General features: G+C 56.0%; 1 protein-coding gene and 2 long non-coding RNA genes across 12 annotated transcripts; 2 read left to right on the top strand and 1 right to left on the bottom strand.

Moving 5' to 3' along the window:
* The first annotated feature begins 236 nt into the window (after nt 1-236).
* On the top strand, nt 237-5,072 carry LOC139077346 (uncharacterized). The gene is made up of 2 exons (XR_011529773.1): nt 237-337; nt 3,460-5,072. It is a non-coding gene; the product is annotated as an uncharacterized lncRNA (long non-coding RNA).
* An 821-nt stretch (nt 5,073-5,893) lies between these two features.
* On the bottom strand, nt 5,894-17,865 carry SLC29A1 (solute carrier family 29 member 1 (Augustine blood group)). 10 transcript variants are annotated; one of them, XM_070584744.1, is made up of 14 exons: nt 17,768-17,865; nt 13,508-13,617; nt 12,291-12,373; nt 10,419-10,500; nt 10,114-10,313; nt 9,870-10,009; nt 9,223-9,357; nt 9,035-9,132; nt 8,810-8,888; nt 8,257-8,354; nt 7,926-8,034; nt 7,591-7,676; nt 6,988-7,187; nt 5,894-6,590 (listed from the first exon to the last, which is right to left on the bottom strand). In XM_070584744.1, the coding sequence occupies exons 3-14, from the start codon at nt 12,317-12,319 to the stop codon at nt 6,479-6,481; spliced, it is 1,368 nt and encodes a 455-aa protein (XP_070440845.1). In that variant the 5' UTR covers nt 12,320-12,373; nt 13,508-13,617; nt 17,768-17,865; the 3' UTR covers nt 5,894-6,478. The 10 variants fall into 10 exon arrangements, with proteins under 10 accessions (XP_070440845.1, XP_070440842.1, XP_070440840.1 ...); XM_070584741.1 differs by having other exon boundaries at nt 12,291-12,370; XM_070584739.1 differs by lacking the exon at nt 17,768-17,865 and adding an exon at nt 15,773-15,911 and having other exon boundaries at nt 12,291-12,370.
* On the top strand, nt 13,281-18,298 carry LOC139077347 (uncharacterized). The gene is made up of 2 exons (XR_011529774.1): nt 13,281-13,467; nt 15,295-18,298. It is a non-coding gene; the product is annotated as an uncharacterized lncRNA (long non-coding RNA).
* Nucleotides 18,299-18,310: the final 12 nt, after the last annotated feature.

Here is an 18,310-nt window from a genome sequence, read left to right as displayed (position 1 = left end):
TTGTCAGCCCAGCCTGAAAATGTCTGTCCTCCTCCTGCCATCACACCCACCAGGCATCCCTTTTTGTCTGGGGCATAGATCAGTGTTCCAGGCCCCCTGTGACTAAGAAGGTAAAAGTTAACTACTCTGAGTAGAATCAGTTCAGCCCAGAGCAGATTTTTGGCAGGGGAAGGTGCAGGGGACGGGTGGCACCACAAACAACCCTGACCTACTTAAGTGTCCTGCCTGCCACCCATCCTGCCCCAGGCACAAGTCACTCCTCAACGTGCAGGTCTCAACTGACTGGATTTCTGCGCATCCACTAGGCCCAGTGCCTGCCTGGCCCACCTGCACCTAGGTAAGGGACTGGTAAGGCTGTGGTAGTGCTACTGGGTGGTGAGGAACTCACGAATAGGAGGGACTGAGGTTAGACGTCAGGAGGGGCTTTACTGGTTTCACCTGGGAAGGATGACGTGGGAGTTCAGGATCCTAGGAGGCTTGGGATCCTTGGGCATGTGAAAAGAGAAGATGACTCTCTGGGAGGTTTTGGAGGCAGGGGAGGAAGGTGCAACCGGCCTGTGTGATGATGCCACATGCTCACATAAGGCCTTGTAGCTTTCCATCTCCTTCACTGCCTGGGAACACCCCCGTGTGTGTGTGTGTGTGTGTGTGTGTGTGTGTGTGTGTGTGTGCATCAGAGAAAGAGAGACTGAGAGAGACAGACAGACAGAGACAGAGATTATATTTATCTGATGCTTTGCAGTTTACAAAATATTTTTCCATCATTTAATCTTTTCAGCCTCGGTTTTCTGGAGTCAGATCGGCATAGCAATAGTCAGCACTTCATAAGATTATTGGAAGATCATAAGAGACAACATATGTGAGACCGCAAGTAGAGTGGCAGGTGAAAGTACTATAGTCCCCCCTTATCTGTGGGGGATACTTTCCAAGACCCCCAGTGGACACCTGAAACCTCAGATAGCACTGAACCCTATATATATGCTGTTTTTTCCTATACATATGTACCTATGATAAAGTTTCATTTATTAATTAGGCACAGCAACAGATTAACAATAACTTCTCTTTGGCGTATCCAAATTGCCAGCATCACTAGTCTTGGGCTTTGGAGACATTATTAAGTAAAATCAGGGTTACTTGAACACAAGCACTTCCATACTGCAATGTTGATCTGATATCCAAGATGGCTACTAAGTGACTAGAGGGCAGGTAGTATACGTAGTGTGGCTACACTGAACAAAGGGATAATTCACTGCCCACGTGGGAGGGAGCAGGAGGGCTCAAGATTTCATCACATTACTCAGAATGGAGCACAATGTAAAACGTATGAATTGCTTATTTCTGGAATTTTCCATCAAATTATTTTCAGGCTGAGGCTGACCTGCGGAGTAACTGAAACCACAGAAAGTGGAACGGCGGATATCCGCGGTTTCAGCCACCCGCCACAGTCAACTTCGGTCAGAAAATTATGCTACTTCACAATGCCCTTCTCATTCTCCTCCGTTCAACTCATCAGGTAGCCACTGCATCATCTCACACCATCACAAGGATGAGTACCGTAAATAAGATATTTTGAGAGAGAGACCACATTCACATAACTTTTATTACAGTATATTGTTATAATTGTTCCATTTTATTATTAGTTGTTAATCTCTTACTGTGCCTAATCTACAAATTAAACTTTATCACAGGTATGTATGTATAGGGAAAAAGAGTATGTAAAGCCTTCGGTGCTATCCTCGGTTTCAGGGGTCCTGGAACACATCCCCTGGAGATAAGGGGGGACTATGTGGTTGTTACTCCTTATCTCAGTGGAGTTTCACAACCAGGAGACGTAGGCAGGGCAAATGTTACTACCCCTGCTTTACAGACGAGCGGCTCTGAGATGGAAGGCCTGGCTCAAGGTCACCCAGACTTAAGGTGAAGTTGAGTCGACCTGACCGCACCCAGTCTGGTGCCCCACCCGCCAAGGGTCAGATGCGAAGGGCCAGACGGGCACCAGGGGGCGTGCGGGACCGGTGACGTCACTGCCCTCCCCTCCCCCTCGCCCGGGGGTTGGGGGAGGCTGAGCAGAGCCCTGGCTCCCGTCGTTCCAGCCCCCGCGCCCCGCCCGGGCCAGCCCTGCGGTTCCCGGCTGTCCCAAGAGAGGTGGGAATGTAAGTGTTGGTTCACACTGGGAATGGCCTGGGCGAGGGACATGAGGCTTGGTTCTCGAAGCTTCCAGGGGCTGAAGGTGCGGGGGAGGGGACCGAACATCGTGCAGGGAGGAGCAGGGAGCCCCTTTGACCCAGGGCAGGGAGCGCACCGTGCTGAGGATCATCCAAATGAGTCTTGGGCACCACGTGTCTCCACAGTCCTCACATCCTGTATAGACTCCCTTAATTCCTTAGCAAGTCCATACATACATGTCACCCGATCTTAAGTAAAGATCTGCGCTACAGAAGATGAGGGACTTGTCCAGGGTCACACAGCTGGTACTTGACAGGCCCAAGACGGAATCCTAGGCTCTGAATCCAAACCACCTCCTAACCTCATAAAAAGGTCCAGGAGAGGGCAGCTGTCACGGGCAGAGGTCCCCACTTTGCGGGGTCCTGTTGACTCATTTAGCACTCGCCCTGCAGTCTGGAGCAGAATGCCAACTGGCTCATTCCCAGGGAGCACTAGGCCTGCCAAGGCAGAGAGCTCTGAGTGAGCACACCCTCTCCCAGAGGGGAGCCATGCTAGAGCCAGGTCATTTGGAGATGAGCTAGAGGAGTCCCACACGACACAGGCCATTGATGGACTGGGGGGAACCTGGGCTCTGCCCAGCTGAGGTGACCATCTCCACACTCACTGCCAACTTGCCCAGGAACCAGACGGGCCTCACTGCCAGCCTGGCCTGCGTGTCAGACCTACTGGCTGGCTGACCCCCCTTCACTCCCACTCTCCCTGTGTGTCAAGACTCGAGTTTCAGGCAGGGCCTGCTGGCCAGAGCAGAGCTCTCTCTTTAAAGTGACTCTGCATTTCTCTGCTCACATCCATTTTGAATCACTATCATTGTTTAAAATACTGAGAATAATTTATTTTCCCAATAATTGGGGTTTTTCTGTCAAAAGCCACCCCCCTCCCCCCCCATTATACTGCCCTCACCATGCTGTTCTCATATTCACTTAAAAGAATAGATACATATGTATGGTGACAGGTGAAAACTAGGCTATTGGTGGTGAACATGATGTAGTCTATACAGAAACTGAAATATAACGTACACCTGAAATTTACGCGATGTTATAAGCCAATATGACCTCAAAATTTTTTTTAAAAAAGGATACGCAGATATATTTCAATTCATTGTTATACCCGAGGCTTCACTTCTGTTTTCAAGGATGACTGCTGATTTTACTGGGGCTCTTAGCTTTTCAAAAGTATAAAGCCCCAACAATTCACCATATGAGCTTAAATAAGAGGGAAATTTCTGCGTTGCAGTGGCAGCGACCCCAGAGAGGACGGCAGCTGAATACACTGATGCTTCGTACGCAAACGTCACCCGGAAGGAAGATGACTAGCACAAGCCATGGCCGAGTCAGGGATACCTGGCCGATTCTTACGCTCAGCCCTTCCCCCTTACAGGAAGCAAAGCGCTAGGAGGAGCGTTCAGGCCGGAAAGAGGCGGCCTGCCTCCCACAGGTGGTGTTGCCTGCAGAGCGCCTACTTGTGGTCGGAAGCCACCACTGCAGTCGGGCAGGCCGCCGACCTGGGAGCTGCTTTATTTAAGCCCCACCCCTCCCCGTTTTCAGGCGAAGACACTGAGGGCAGAATGGAAATGAGGCTGCAAATTTGGGGGCATTTGCATTAGAAAACATTTTTGGAAAAAATATCCTACTAATTTTCTTGGACATCAATTTAAGTACAGGAAGAAGGAAAGCGACTTTTTTTTTTTTTTGAGGAAGATTAGCCCTCAGCTAACTACTGCCAGTCCTCCTCTTGCTGCTGAGGAAGCCTGGCTCTAAGCTAACATCCGTGCCCATCTTCCTCTAGTTTATACGTGGGACGCCTACCACAGCATGGCTGCCAAGCAGTGCCATGTCCGCACCCGGGATCCGAACCAGCGAACCCCGGGCCGCCAAGAAGCGGAACGTGCGAACTTAACTGCTGCGCCACCGGGCCGGCCCCCGGAAAGTGACTTTTAATCGAAATGTTTTATCTCCTTCAAATCATTGCTGGGATGGAGAGAAACTTATTAACACCCATCTTTGTCCCCTGGGCACAGGCAGTGAAATAAGTGTTACTACACAGCTAGGGTTAGGCAGGGGAAGCTTGCTGGGAGGGACAAGCAGATGCAATGAAGCAACCATTTTTTCAGTACCTCTGGGAGCCACGTACAGCACTTGCAGCTTAAAGAGTAAAAACAGGAACAGAATGTAGACTCTAACCTGAAAAACACGAGTCTGTCTGCTGGCTGGAGTAAAGAGCATGATAGAAGAAAAGTCACAAAGTTACAAAAGTTCTGAGGTGCAGAGGGGGAAGGAATTGCATAAACCGCCTGTTGCTGTTGGTGGCAGAGGATCAAGAAATGCTTGGCAGGCTCCAGGGTGAGAGACCAGCGTATCACTACATTTGTTTTTAGATTATTCTGTGGCCACATGTGGGATGGGTTGGAGGAAACCTGGGCGAGAGTCCTGGAAGGCCAGGCAGGAGGCGGTGAAAGGACCCAGAGAAGAAACACAGGATCCCTGAAAGGTTGTTGGTGCTGAAGAAAGAGCCCGATAGGACTCTCAGGTTTGGGTACAATAGGGAAGTTGGGAAGAGAAAGCGCATGTTTATCTCGGCCTCATCACCAAAGGGTGCTGCAAAGACTGAAGAATACTCTCCAGGGAACCCCTCGCTTGACAAGAAAGGAATACTTTGTTTTCCACCAACCTGAGATATGTATCCTGGTTTGACATGTACCCCTGGAGTATGTGCACTCCAGTTACCCATGCAGTGACATACTTAACTACCCCAACAGGGCTTCAGAACTCACCAAAGAGCTTACAAAACAGCCCTTAGTGAGGCCTGAAGCCTTCAATTAAATTAAACTGTGAGAAGTGAAGCCCTGATACAGTGCCAACTCTGAGCAATCTGCTGGTCAGGGGTCAGTGAGCAGTCTGGGCTGTGCTGTGCGCCCTTTTGGGAGGAGTCTGAGACACATGCCAAAGGCCAGGGTCAGTGAGGGAAGGCAGTTCACCGTGGCCAGAGCTCTGGTCCCACTTACTGTCAAGGAAGAGTCATTTCTGAGAAGGGGGATGCAGTGGCATGGCCCTCTCCACTGAGGCATTCTCATGGCTCCATACCATCCCATCCCTCCCCAGGCCACAGTTTGGGAAGAGAAGGGGAAGGCCCAGCTTCAGTGCAAGGACACACAGGCCCCTTGTTCCCCAGGAAGGCTGAGCTTTGGTGTCAGGGCCAAGTGCCAGGTGGGGGAGAACCCTCAGGCTACAGCTTCTTCCTCCCTGGAGGTGTGGGAGTGCAGCCAGGAGCTGGGGTAGGGGTTGAGGGAGAGATGGCCAGTTTTGCAGAGCTCATTCCTGGGGCTAAAGGGTGAGGACAGAGTGGAGGGTGTGGCACTGAAAATAAAAGAAAGATGGGGCACTGTCTCCATCCCAAGTCCTATGAAAGAAGGAAGCAGCAAAGAAAAACGGCCTTTCGGAGTCTCAGCCAACAGTCTGGGTGTCCTGGCTCCAGGCCTGTCCCTCCTCTGTGGCCCCAGCAGGGGGCACTGCAGCCCCTCTGAGGCTAAGAGGACTAACTCCCCACCCCCTTACCCCCACCTCAGACCTTGAACCCAAGGCCCATCAGGGTCATGCTCATCCCCCAAGACTCAGTATGCCACCCCTCTACCCTCTCCAGGGCATGAAGCTGTGGCTGGAGGACACAGGGCTCCATGGAGGAAAAAAAAAATGGTTTATTTAATCAGAGAGCCTCTGAAGGCACCTGGTTTCTGTTGAGTATAAAAAAGGCAGTAAAATAGCAACTGCACAGGGCGGATTATGGGTAGGAACAAGGCAGGGGAAATGGGGGAGGGACATGGAGAGGTGGGGGGAGGAGGCACCCAGGGAGAAGAGGGGTGGAAATATCAGACAGGACCTTAGAACAGATAGTCCTGGCCCCTGGCCACCCCTGGAACAGGCAGACGAACAGACAGACAGACAGACACACACATACACACTCAGCCTCTGCTGCCCTGCTCAAGCAGGGCTCAGTCACAGCCAAGTGTGGGAGACTGGAGCAGATGCAGAGCCTGCATCCCCTCCCTCGACTCTGACCCTCACTCAGGCCCACAATGTACCCACTGTCCATGCACAGAGGCTCCATCCTCAGGGCCCGGACACCGGGCCCAGCACAGGCCGTGAGAAAGCAGAAGTTGGCTAGAAGAGAAAACCTCCAGACCACCCCTACCCATCCCTGAAGGAGAAGGAAGGGGGTAGAAGCAGGCAGCCAGTGCAGTCCTTCTGTCCATCCACGGTCACACAATTGCCCGGAACAGGAAGGAGAAGACAGCCCCCAGCGCCAGGCCGAGAGACAGAAAGAAGGCCATGATGGCTCCAGCCGTCTCTGCCTCAGCCGGCTTCACCTTCCTACAGAAGGGAGGGCGAGGCTGCCTTAGGACCTCCCCTCCCCGTGCCCCGCCACAGCATCTCGGTCGGGGAAGACTTGCCTGAGCACCTGATTCTGCTGGTCAACCTATTCTACTTGTCCAAGCCCAAGCTGGCTTTTCCCTCTTGGGGGCCATCTTCCACCTTACCCTGAGAGCCCCTCTCCCACATCTCCACCTAAATAAGCCTGGGCCCCCCATCCCTCCACCACCCACCACTACACCTTCAGCCCAGGTGCCCCTCCCTGGCCGTTTCCTCCCTCAGCCCAGAAACCCTAAGCTCCAGGATCAGGGAGTCTCCCTCCGCCCTCTCTCTCTCTACTAAGTGTCCCCCACTGGAGCTCTAGACTCTGCCTTGTGCCACCAAGTTCTCTACTCACTTGGGCCCGAAGCACATGCAGAGACTGGCAAGGTACCCGTTGGAGAAGGCGAAGGCAGCCATGAAGAAGATGTACCAGGCATCGTGCTCAAAGACCACAGACAGGTAGCGGCGTGGCTGGACGTTGCACAGCAGCAGCAGGGGCACGAACACCAGCCGGGCCAGCACCAGGGTTGGCAGCCAGCGGCTGTCCTTTCCAGGCTGCGGGGGACCAGGTAATGCCTCAGCCCAGGCCAGCCTTGAGGGCATACCCAGGCCCCCACAGCTCTATCTTGGGCCCCTCAGGATCTGAATTGAAACTTCAAAGCCTTGTTACCCTTACGGGGTACGGATTGGGAAGGGGCATGGTGGAGCCTTCTGGAGGGCTGGAAATGTCCTACATCTTGACCTGGGTGGTGATTACACACGGGTGTGTGTATATATTTGTGTGTGTGTATTCATTAAGCTGAACACTTAAGTCTTGTACACCGTACCATACGTAGGTTATGGCTTGGTTTAAAAAAAAAGCATGGTCCCCTCACCACCATACTTTCTTGGTTGTCAGACAGTCTCAGGCTGGACTCTTCCCTCTCACAGGGACCCGGTGCCCCCTCCTTTCACTTACCCACATGGTCAAGGCTGTGAGGCTCCGGCCCAGCCAGTCAAAGATATTGAAAATCAAGAAACAAGACACAGGAATGAAGTAGTTTCCTGGAAGAGGAAGAGCAGATTAGGGGATGGTTATTTATTAGGTCCAGAGAGGCAGATTTAGCAACCCTGACCCTCACCGGGGCTCAGTTTCCCCAGCTGTAAAATGGAGATGCTTCCAGCCCAGCGAAGGGCAAATGGACCAGGAGAATTTAGCTGGGAAGACAGCAGCCCAGGCTCCCCTTCTCGCCCACTCCCAGTCCTCCTCGAGGCCCTGTCTGCCCCCATCCTGGGAACCCCTGGTGTCCTCACCCCAGGCGCTGGTGCCCGCAATGCTGGACTTGACCTCAGCGGCCACGGCGGGAAACATCCCAATAGTGATCGTGAAGACGAAGCAGACGGAGAGAGCCGGGACTAAGATCTGGAGGAAAGGGACCCCTGTGTCTTCCTGATGATTGTGCATTCAAGAACCAAGAATCGCCCCCTACACACACACACACACTGACACACACGGGAATCCAGGAGAGTGGCCAGTCTCAGGTCAGAAAGGAAGAGGACAGGTAGAGCAGGGGAGGAGGCGGGGAGCAAAGGAAGGAGAGAAGGAGGGTGAGGGGTGGAGGGCAGGACACCAGGCTCCACATACGTTTTTGAGGATGGCTCGGATAGAGTGGCTTTTATTGGTGGGCTTAGAGTTGGGGGCTGAAACTTCGGACTCCCCTTTGCCTGCTCTTGGCTCCTCTCCTAGGGTGGGTGAGAGGTTATATAAGGATCTTCAAGTTGTGGAAAGGACAGAGCAACAGCAGATGGCACAAACATCCCTCAAAAGGGCTGGGTTGGATACCTCCTTACTCAGCGCCCAGCTGCATGCTAACACCTAGCCCAGACCTCATCCAAATCCCCACAGCTGGGTCCCCTGGGTCCTGACCTCTCCCAGGAGCCCAGGTCATGTTACGCCCTGTCCAAAAATCTGAAATTGCTTCCCACTGCCCTCAGGCATTCAGGGTCACCCGGGACCTCCCCCATTTTATCTCTCCCAGCCTTTATTCCCTATTGTTCCCCTCGTCCCACCCCTGATCCCTCTGGCCTCTGGCTCATTGCTACCAGCAAATACAGTGCACTCATCCTAGTCCACTGCTCATGCTGCCCCCCAGCCCGGCAGGCTGGCCTCCACCCCAGCTTCCTCAGGCTATTCAGACCTTTACTAATGAGGTCCAACTTGGTCTCCTGCTCCCCAGGCCCTTCGAGCTTGAGCTGCTGATAGTAGCGGTAGAATTCCTGTCAAGTGAGGGAGACAGGGGAGGTGGATTCAGAAGTGGAATTCCCCAGCATCTCCACCTCCCTCATGCTTCGGCCACTGAACACCCTTGGTTTGGGGCCCTGGACCCCCAGACCCTAAATCCCAGCTTTCTTCATTTGCTCACCAATCGGGGCAGGCCCAGGTAACAGATGATGGTCAAAATAATAACCACACAGGCTGTGATAAAATAGCCGAAGGCACTTGTTGACAGCTCCGAGCCACCTGAAGTGGAGGGTGTGCGTGATCAGACAGGCCCCACTCCCTCCTCCCCACGACAACCAGAGTGACAGGCAGACAGATAGCAAGACTCACTGGCGATGGCACAGATCATGGCCACTGAGGCGAAGAGGCCTGCCAGGCCCTGGCCACTCATGATGGGAGCCGTGTAGCTGGCTGGCAGGAGGCCTGCCAGACCGAAGAGGCTGCCCTGCAGGATGGCACCGAACGCTGGGGGAACAAGACAGGCATCAGCAGGGGAGGGGGGAGCAGGGGGGGACTCACTTCTGCTGGGGACGGTTGGGGGCCCCTGGGAAAACAGGTCCCTGTGATTCCCGCTTTACTCCCAGTGAGTCTTTTTTCTTTTTAAAGCTTCAGTGCATGGTTGTGGATGCTAGTAGTAAGTGATTTACGGCCACAGTACAACAACTGACAGACAGGTAAGGTGGTTTCATGATGCAGAAACGAACCCGGGCTGCGGCAGTGACAGCGCCGAATCTTAACCACTAGACCACCAGGGCTGGCTCTCCCAGTGAGTTTTGACGCTGAGCGGCCCTTTTCTCTGTCCCCATTCCCAGCCCTGGCCCACACCTGCTCAGGCCTCTGAACCAACCTGACTGCCCATGGCACACATCTCCTCCCAGGGGAGGAATGGGCTCCTCTCTGGCTGACTGTGGGTCTGAGAGAAGGGTAGGGGTGTATGGGAAGATCTCTGCCCCAGGTCCCCTCCCAGCCCCACTTACAATTAATGAGCATGATCTTGATCATGGTGATGACAAAGAAGGACAGAGCATCCAGGTGCACCTTCACCAGGATGGCAGTGAACAGGAACACCAGCAGGATGGCCACCAGGCTGCCCAGGATCCGAACAGCCTGAGGGATCCTGCCAGAGGGGCCAAGGTGGTGGAGAGGGGTGGTTAAGCCAGGGCCTCGGCCCAGGGAGCACCGGGGGCAGCGAGGGGCCAGGCTGGGGGCCCAGACGCTCACCTCTGATGCAGGAAGGAGTTGAGGCAGGTGAAGACCAGCAGGGGCAGCATGGCACATAAGGTCATGACATTGTTGAAGATGGCACTGAGAGAATTCCGCTCTGGAGAGGGTGCTGTGGGGGGTGCCAAGGTCTGGATGTCCTTGCTCAGTTCAGTGGCCGAGGACACATTCTGGGACTGGTCCAGGCGGTTTGTGAAATACTGCGGGGAGTGCAGAGAGGAGTGTTAAACCTCTCTCCCTGTGTCCACGAGTGCAGATCCAGGTCCCATGTGCCCAGTGGACATGCCCGGTCACCCCAGTCTCACCTGAGTGGCTGTCATGAAAAAGTTCCAGGGAAGCAGTGTCCCCAGGCCCAGCATGAAGAAGATAAGCCAGACGGCTTTGTACCTGGAGAGGGGTGAGGAGAGGGGGCCAAGTGACGCACCATCCCCCCTTCTTCCCAGATCAATCCTGAGGTAGCCCCTCCCTCCCTGACCTGCAGACTCTGTGCTTGTGTCCCCCTATGGGTGAATCTGGAGAGGGGAGTGTCCTGGGACAGGGAGAAGGGCACAGACAAATCCAGAGGGGAAGGGGCACCAGGGACACAGGACTGAAGGGCAAGGCCAAAAGGACCTTGGTTCTCAGCCCCAAAGACTCGGGGGACCCTGCAGGCTTGGGAACCAGTGTGACCCACACATCCGGAGGTGGTTTTGGAAATTCTGCTAAAGGCTAGGGGTGGGCTGGATGAGTGAGAAAGCAAACACCAAGCGTTTTCCACCCCCGCTGGGCAGGCCCTGTGTGGCTCCCCAAAGAGGATTCTGAGGTCAGGAAACTCCCAGACCATTCTGGACCTAGCGGGGCAGGCAGGGTGACTTGGGCGGCTGGGAAGTGAGGGAGCTGTTTTTTCCTCGGCCCAGACAGAACCGGCTTTGTAGGTCACACCACGTAGGGGAAGCCAGGAGGTATGGGGCCACTGGGCGTCATCTGGGCCACAGAACGCAAATAAGCACCGGCCCAGCTTTGGCCAGGGCATGCCCCAAGCCCTATACCTCAGGGCCTGTGTGCGATGGAGCAGCTCCCCCCAGGCGGCCCTGGGCCCTCCCTCCATGGTCTCTAGATGTGCCTGTCATTCCCTCCCCGCTTTCTTCACAAAGATGACCAGGGGGCGAAGCCCAAGGCAGGGAGGAGACAGGTCTGGTCATGGCGCAGAGCCTGGGTGACCGCCCCAAGAGGGGACATCTGCCAAGGTCAGAGAGGATGGAGGGTCAGAGTGGGGCTGGGGGAGGGCAACAAGGTGGATGGAGACGGGAGAGGGGTTCGGAGAAGTGCTATCGGAGGGGCGAGGCTGGGATGGGGCACGCAGGCAGCCTGGGAATGGAGCAGCGAGGTGGGTAACCAACCCGAGGCCTGTACTTACTATGTCTCCTTAAATTCCCTCCCATCTGAATAAACTTCACCTCTATTTTACAGATGGGAAATGGTCCCAGAGAGATCAAACCAAGTGCCCAAGGTCCCACAGCCAGAAGTGGCTTAGTTCTGTGGCCTTTGGCATAGGAGGGAGACAGGATGGGCAGGGGAGAGGTGATGCGGTCAGGGGGCCTGAGTTGAAGGGGTTTTGGACCCCAGGCATGGCTTCATCAACATTCTTGGGTCCTAGACTCCTTGGGGAACTTGAAGCAAACTACAGCATATTTCCCCAAAATACATATGCATGATCGCAGTTGCACAATCACAGGTGCTGGTCTAACCTGAGGGAGTTCATAGGCTCCAGAGGTGGGGATGTCAGAGGAAGGTCAGATCAGGGACCAGGGTGGGCCAGGGTCATCTGAGGCAGAGGCCCCAGGGCAGCCCCGAGGGGGAGGGCTGTTCTGCCAGATGTGCTCTGGAATGTAGGATGCTGGCAAATGTCTCCCCAGGGGGAGGAGCTGGAAGCCACTGGCTGGCTGGAGAGCAACAGCGGAAACACTGACAGGCCAGGGAGGGGCTGCCACCCACCCACCCTGGGTTTCCTGGCAGACACTCCAGCCAGCACCCAGCCAAGGCACACATGGTCCCCACCCCTGTTGCAGCCCTGACTCAGAACTACCTAGCTGAAGGCCAGTTGGCAGTGGCAACCCCAAATTCCAAAGGACACCATCCCAAGTCCTCTGGAGACTCATTTCCACTCCCCTAGGTCCCCAGCTCAGGTCCCCCAGTACCTGTCCTGAGGCTGGTGACTGGTTGTCATGGTGACGGCGTTCTTGGTTTTGTCTGGCTGACAGCTCCCTTCCTCTGAGGCCTGCTGGGGGGAGAAATAGTGTGAGGCCCCATCTGGGCCCTGCTTCCCCACAGGCCTCTTCAGACTGGTGGGGGAGAGGTTGGAGGGGGCAGGGCAGACAGAGCAGGCAAGCTGAGGAGTCCAGAGGACGCTCTCCTGGCCCTGCCTCTCAAGACTGTTCAATCTGACCCCTCTGGCCAGTCCTGTTGGGAGCCCCTGCCTGCCCAGGCTCTACCTGGCTCCGGGCCTGGCCTGGCCGCTGCCACTGCTATTTTTATCCAGCAGCCGAAGCAGTCTGTAAGCTGGGAAACAGGAGGGTGGAGAGCAGAAGGGAAGGAGGAGGAAGCACGATTGAGAGGGAGAGAAAGACAGGCAAAAAAGGCAGGGAAGAGGATGAGAGGTCAGGGAGAGTCATGACAATGGAAGGAGGGCCGGGAGGAGGAAAACAGAAAGGAGATGGAGCCAAGAGGATAAGGGGGAGGGCACAAAACAGATCTGCAGGAGCAGCAGCCACAAGGGTGATGACCAGGCCAAGCCAGAGAGGCCTCCCTCCCTCCCAGGCCCCCATCTGCAAGTCTGACCTCTCCACCCTCCGGGGGAGTCCCTGGACTTATGCCTAGGGTGGCCTCTGGAGTCGGTCCCCTCCTGGAGGCACCCTATACCCCAGCCTGTCTGCTCTTGGCTCCTTAATCTTCCTTTCCAGTCACTGCCTGGAGCCTTCCTAGTTCCTGGCCAGTTTTCCAGGAAAATACTTGACAATGGGTGTGGGGACACAGCTCTTCCTACCACCTAGCCCGGCTCCTCCTCTGACCCCAGTCCTGGGCCCAGGGTCACTCCATCCCCCCTCGGTTCCTCTCTGACTCACTTCAGGCCCCTGCCCTCTTCCCTTTTCTGAGACCAAACTTGAAGAAGGCTGGAGGGGTAGGGGCACAGGCCTAACTAACCGCATAGTACCAAAGCTCCTGGCCTCCCCCTCAGTGTCCCTCCCCTGCTCCCTGCTCATGTAGAAGAGGCATGGTCGCACCAGCAGATGACACAGCCTTCCCTTTGAATGGCATGGGAAGCCAGGCAGGCATGTGCTGGCGCGTTCCCCAATGGAGCCAGGTCTGCTGTTTCAGGTAAGGACCGGCTTCCCCGCCTTCCTGGGCTAGCACTCACCAAATGCCCAGACTTGCCAGCAGAAGGGTCGGAGCAGAGGGTGCCTGGGTAGTCCCTGGGAGGTGGTCCTAGCTCAGGCTCAGGCAGCAGGCCGGGTCCATGGGATCTTCCTGGGGAAGGGTCCAGAGAGAAGAAATTGGCACAGGGTGTAGGAGAGAACTCCCCAGGCTTTGCTGTGGGAGGGAGTGTCCCCATTCTGAGAAGCCTCTCTCACACACACACAGGCACAGGCAACCAAGGAGATAAAAACCAGCCCTGTAGTCTGAGAGATAAGAGACCCAGCAGTCTCAGCAGGGGAGCTAAGGGGGCGGGTCAACCCACAGGTGCAGATAGTGCTCCAGGATCCAGCTCGAGACAGACAGACACCACCGCCAGACGCCACACCGTGAATGGGCTATTCTACCCCTCTCAATAATTCCTCTCAGCAACCCCCTGGGTAAACTCCAGACTCTCCAAAGGCCTCGTCGGCCCCCAGCCCACGACTGGGTTGTAAAACAGGGAGGGGAGGAACAGATCCACACATCTCCAGATGGAGGCAGAGGGCTCCTTTCTTTCATCCTTTCAACAGATTTTTACAGAGATCTCTGCATGCTAGCCGGGCACTGTTCTAGGCACGGGGACAGAGCAGTGAACAACAGTTTCTACATTTTCTAGAGGGATGAGAGCAAGAGGGCTCTGCCCTGGGATGTGGGCAGACAAGGCTCAGGACTCAGGTTTTCTATTACCTAGCAGGAAGGGGAACCCCCAGCTTCTCACCTCGCACACCCTGAGCTCCAGCCCCCAGCCCCACAGGCAAGATTCCTGGCAATAAAGAGCAGGTGCAGTTTCATCCCAGATGGGAGCCTGGGGTGGAGAGAACAGAGTATCTCCCTTCCTCGGTAAATCTGCCTTAAGCTCAGAGAAGTATTTATTTCTACTCTCTCCACCAGCGACACCCCTGCTCTCTGTTTTCAGCAGTTCCCACCCCAGTCTTGGGCACAGTTCAACTCCAGAGCAGCCCCTCTCCCTGCCCACATCTTGACGTTCAGCTGGCCAGGTGTTAGGTTCTTGTCTGCCTTTGCCCAGCAGCAACTGGGATCTGATGCGAGCTCAAAGCATCTGCTGTCCCTCCAGCCACGCCTTGGCCTGCTGAGATGGGGCCCTGAAAGCAGCCGCCAAACAGCACCTCCCTACTCCCAGGCCAACACCTCTCATGTACCCCAGCTTCTAGACAGCCCTTGTGGTAGCATCAAATTCTCCGCTCCCCGGGATCCTATATGGAGTCAGCTGCTACCCTTGCCCTCATGACCACCCATAAGCTAGTACTAAATTGTCTCCATGGAACAGACCAGGGAAGCTGAGGTTCAGAGAGGTTGAGTTACTTGCCTAAAGTCAGAGCGCTAATGAATGGGAGAGCTGGAATTCAAACTCAAGGTGTAGCTTATCCTAGGCTTCTTGTGGGGTGGGGAGCAAGGTACAGAGACTGCTTCCCAGCTAGCCCTGTACTATACTGGGAGGTGAGAGTTCTCTACTCCAACTAAGGGGGAAAAATAAGGTGGGGGTCGAGGTCATCTCCAGCCTGACTTGAGTGTCCCACCCTATTACACATACTTCTTGGCATGGAGAGCCCGCACAGACAGGAGGACAGATAGGAGGGTCTGGAGGTTACCGAGAGGATCGATGCGGCAAAGGAGTGACTCCAAGAGGGGTGAGGGGCAAGGGTGGGACCTGCCCTCACCCACCACTGCTCTCCCCTGGGAAGAAAAGCTGGGGGGGGGGGTGGGCATGCATCCTTGTCCTCTCTCCAGGAGTAAATGAGCACGCGCCCATGAAGAGGAGGCCACGGACACGAATTCGGCCAATAAAAGGCGGGAGTTAAAGAGACAGCTCTTCCACCTCCATTCCTCGTGCCCTCATCCCCATCCCCACCCCGCCGCCAACCCAAGCGCAGTCAGCGGCGCGGCCCCTCCCCTGTACCAGCAACAACACTGGTCGAGATTAACCATCTACTCGCCCGCCCCTTGTGGAGGTCGGCTCAGCGACAGCCGGTTCCAGGCGCAGGAACCAGGCCTTCCACGCCCCGCTGCGGTCTGGGTCCCCGCAGGGTACTCCGCCGCGTCCCACGTGCTGCGCAGCTCCGCGTGCTCCGCACCTGGGCAGGGGGAGCCCCAACTGCCGCCTCGCTCCCGGCCGCAGAGCTGCCAGGCCCGGCCTCCCTGCCTCCTGGCGGGCAGGAGGCGGCGCCTTCCGCCCGCCGGTCCCCTGCCCCCAGGCCCCGCTCAGCACCTGCAGGGAAGGAGTCCGGTGCGGAGATCTGCGTTCTCTCCAGGCCGCTTCCCGCGCCCGCCCGAGCACATTCAAACCCGCCCCCCGCCGGGCCCGCCCCCGGCGCACCCCAGCGGCGTCCGCTCCCCCCACCAACGCCGGCCTCGGCCCCGCCCCCGGCCCGGCCCGCCTCTGCCGCTCGCTTGGCGTCTCAGGATGCCTAGGGACCCGCACCTGGGACCCTGCGCCCCCAGGCCGCCGGGCCCACACCTCGCGGTGTGATTTCTGTAGACAGGACCTATTTGGGCCCTGCCACACTAAACCCTGCCCCATCAAGGAGCACAGGGGACAGGAGGGTACGCGCCACACTGGGTACCCCTAGTCTCCTCCGCGCTGGGGCTAGGTGAACTCCTACAGAACTCCCCTCGGGGCTCTCCCAGGGACAAACCTTCTGCTCACACAGGCCCCGACGCCCCCACGTCCCTGCTCCATCCCAGACGTTCCGTTATCACTCCCCAAACCCCCTCCCAGCCACTTTCTCCCACACTGTGCCTTTTTCTTTTTCAGCACCCCCTCCCTTTTCATGTCACTTTCTTCCTTTCAGATATGTCCTCTGCCTCGCCCCCCCCCCCCCCCACCACCACCACGCTGTGGGATCCCTCTGACATAATCAGGCTCATCAGTGACCTGCATGGTGGGTTTTCCTACCTTGTACACACAGAGACCCGCACACCCACACACACCACCCACCACTTTGACTTGGAGGAGGAGGTGTGGCTCTGGGGGGCGGGCGGGGGGGGGGGGGCCGGTAGAGGCCCAGCCCTGTAGACCCCTCATGATTCACTCTTTCTAAATCCAGAAGTTTGGAAAAGCTGAGGCACAGTTGGGGATGGAAAGAGAAAAGGCCAGGAACAGCCTTACATCCTGAGTGAATCCTATTGTCCTGATACTCAGAGGCAGATGCTGAAGCTGAACCCACATCCTCCACTAGCTGAGGAGGAAGGGAGTGGGCATCCTGAGGAGTGGTCAGTCCTTCTTCCACCTCCAAGGGAGGAGGAAGGATTCCTTCCTTTTCTGTTGGTCAGTAAATCTGGGGGAGAGGGAGTCACTGCCCCTGTGGCAGCCCTCAGTGCTGGGGGACAATTCAGAGGCTGGAGAGGGTCTGAGGAGAGAAAATCTGGTCCAGCACCCCCTATCCTCACTCCCGTGCCCGACTAACCAACAGGCCGGTTTCCTGGAAAAGCCACAGACACTAATTAACAATTAGGCGTACTAACACCACGGGATAAGGCAGAGTCACACCCTTTCCCCAGAGAACAGATGGGCCCTGAGGGGAAGTGTAGGTTTTCCACTTGGAGTCAGCACACTCTCCCCAAGCTACTCCAGGAGGGGTATTCCCAGCATTCTGGCTCCACACCCCTCAGAGACATGACACACCATCATCCCCCAGACTTCAGCAAACAGAGGGCAGGAAGAGGGCTATATATGGTATTTTTCTAGACGCTGTCCCACGGCTTGAGGGCAGCGTCATGTGTGGGTCTACCCCTGCTACCCCATTCCCACCCTGTGTTTGTCCAGTCTCTCTCTCTTCCCGCCTCTCCCCTCTTTTCTTGGCCCCTGTCTCTCTCCCCACCTTCATTTCCTGTCTCAGGGCCTGTGGGGGTGGCAGGCCTTAGTGTTCAGACAGATCTGCCAGACATGGCCAGGCTGGTGGCCAGTGGCTGTGCAAAGGGGGTTGGAAGTGGAAAGAAACTGGAGGGAAGTGGTGAGGGTCCCAGGCCAGACAGGGGAAGGCTGGTTCCTCTCCCCACCTCTGCTGAGGCTTGGCCCGCTCACTGGATGGCAACAGCCAGGGCTGTTATTGCTGGAGAGAAGCCCATCTGGCGCTCGCCCTGCCAGGGGCCCCCCCCCTCCCCCGCCAGCACCCTCCTCCCCGCTCCAGAGATGCCTCCCTGGGCAGAGATGGTTGCTGGGTACCTGGGCCCCCTGCTGGACAGTCTCAGAGCCCCAACTCACATGGGTCTGTGCCCAAAGTGTTTCTAGCCAGGCCCGGCCAGTCCTCATCACCTTCTGCCCAGTCTTCCGGCTCTCTCCCTCCCTGGGCTCCCGGCACAGGAGTGGGGTGGGAAGGGCTGCACCCAACCCCCACCCTCTTTGAGATGGTGACGCACCTCACACAGAGTCCTATCTTTCCAGCCCTGTGTGCATCTGTGTGCACCTCACGCAGAGTCCTATCTTTCCAGCCCCGTGTGCATCTGTGTTTGCTCAGCTGAGCTGGCAATATGTCACCCACACATGTCTCATGGCTGTGTACATACATGGGCAGTTGCCTTTGTGGCCCGGCTGGGACTAGGGACAGGCCAGGGAGGCAGTCTGCCTGAGGTGCAAAACCTAAGAGGGTGCTAAAAAATTCAGGAAGCAAGATAAATATCTGAATGCAGTATTCTTAAAAATCAAAGATAATGCCAAAAAATCCATGATGAATAAAACATCAACATTTAAAATAAAGACAGGATCCAGTCCTCTCAGGATCCAACTTGGCTCACTTCCCTGACCTTA

Source organism: Equus przewalskii, chromosome 19, assembly GCF_037783145.1.
Source record: "Equus przewalskii isolate Varuska chromosome 19, EquPr2, whole genome shotgun sequence".
Taxonomy (NCBI): Eukaryota; Metazoa; Chordata; class Mammalia; order Perissodactyla; family Equidae; genus Equus; species Equus przewalskii.
The sequence above is the reverse complement of the archived record's forward strand: the minus strand, read 5'-3'. Positions and strand labels throughout refer to the sequence as shown.

What these genes read in the sequence shown, in the direction of transcription:
- SLC29A1 (XM_070584744.1), bottom strand. Translation starts at nt 12,319, where the DNA reads ATGACAACCAGTCACCAGCCTCAGGACAG. An exon ending in TCCGAGCCATCCTCAAAAAC is followed by an intron (nt 8,035 to 8,256) that starts GTATGTGGAGCC and finishes CCTTTCCTCCAG; the next exon opens with ATCTTAGTCCCGGCTCTCTC. An exon ending in TGCGGGCACCAGCGCCTGGG is followed by an intron (nt 7,677 to 7,925) that starts GTGAGGACACCA and finishes TTCCTCTTCCAG; the next exon opens with GAAACTACTTCATTCCTGTG.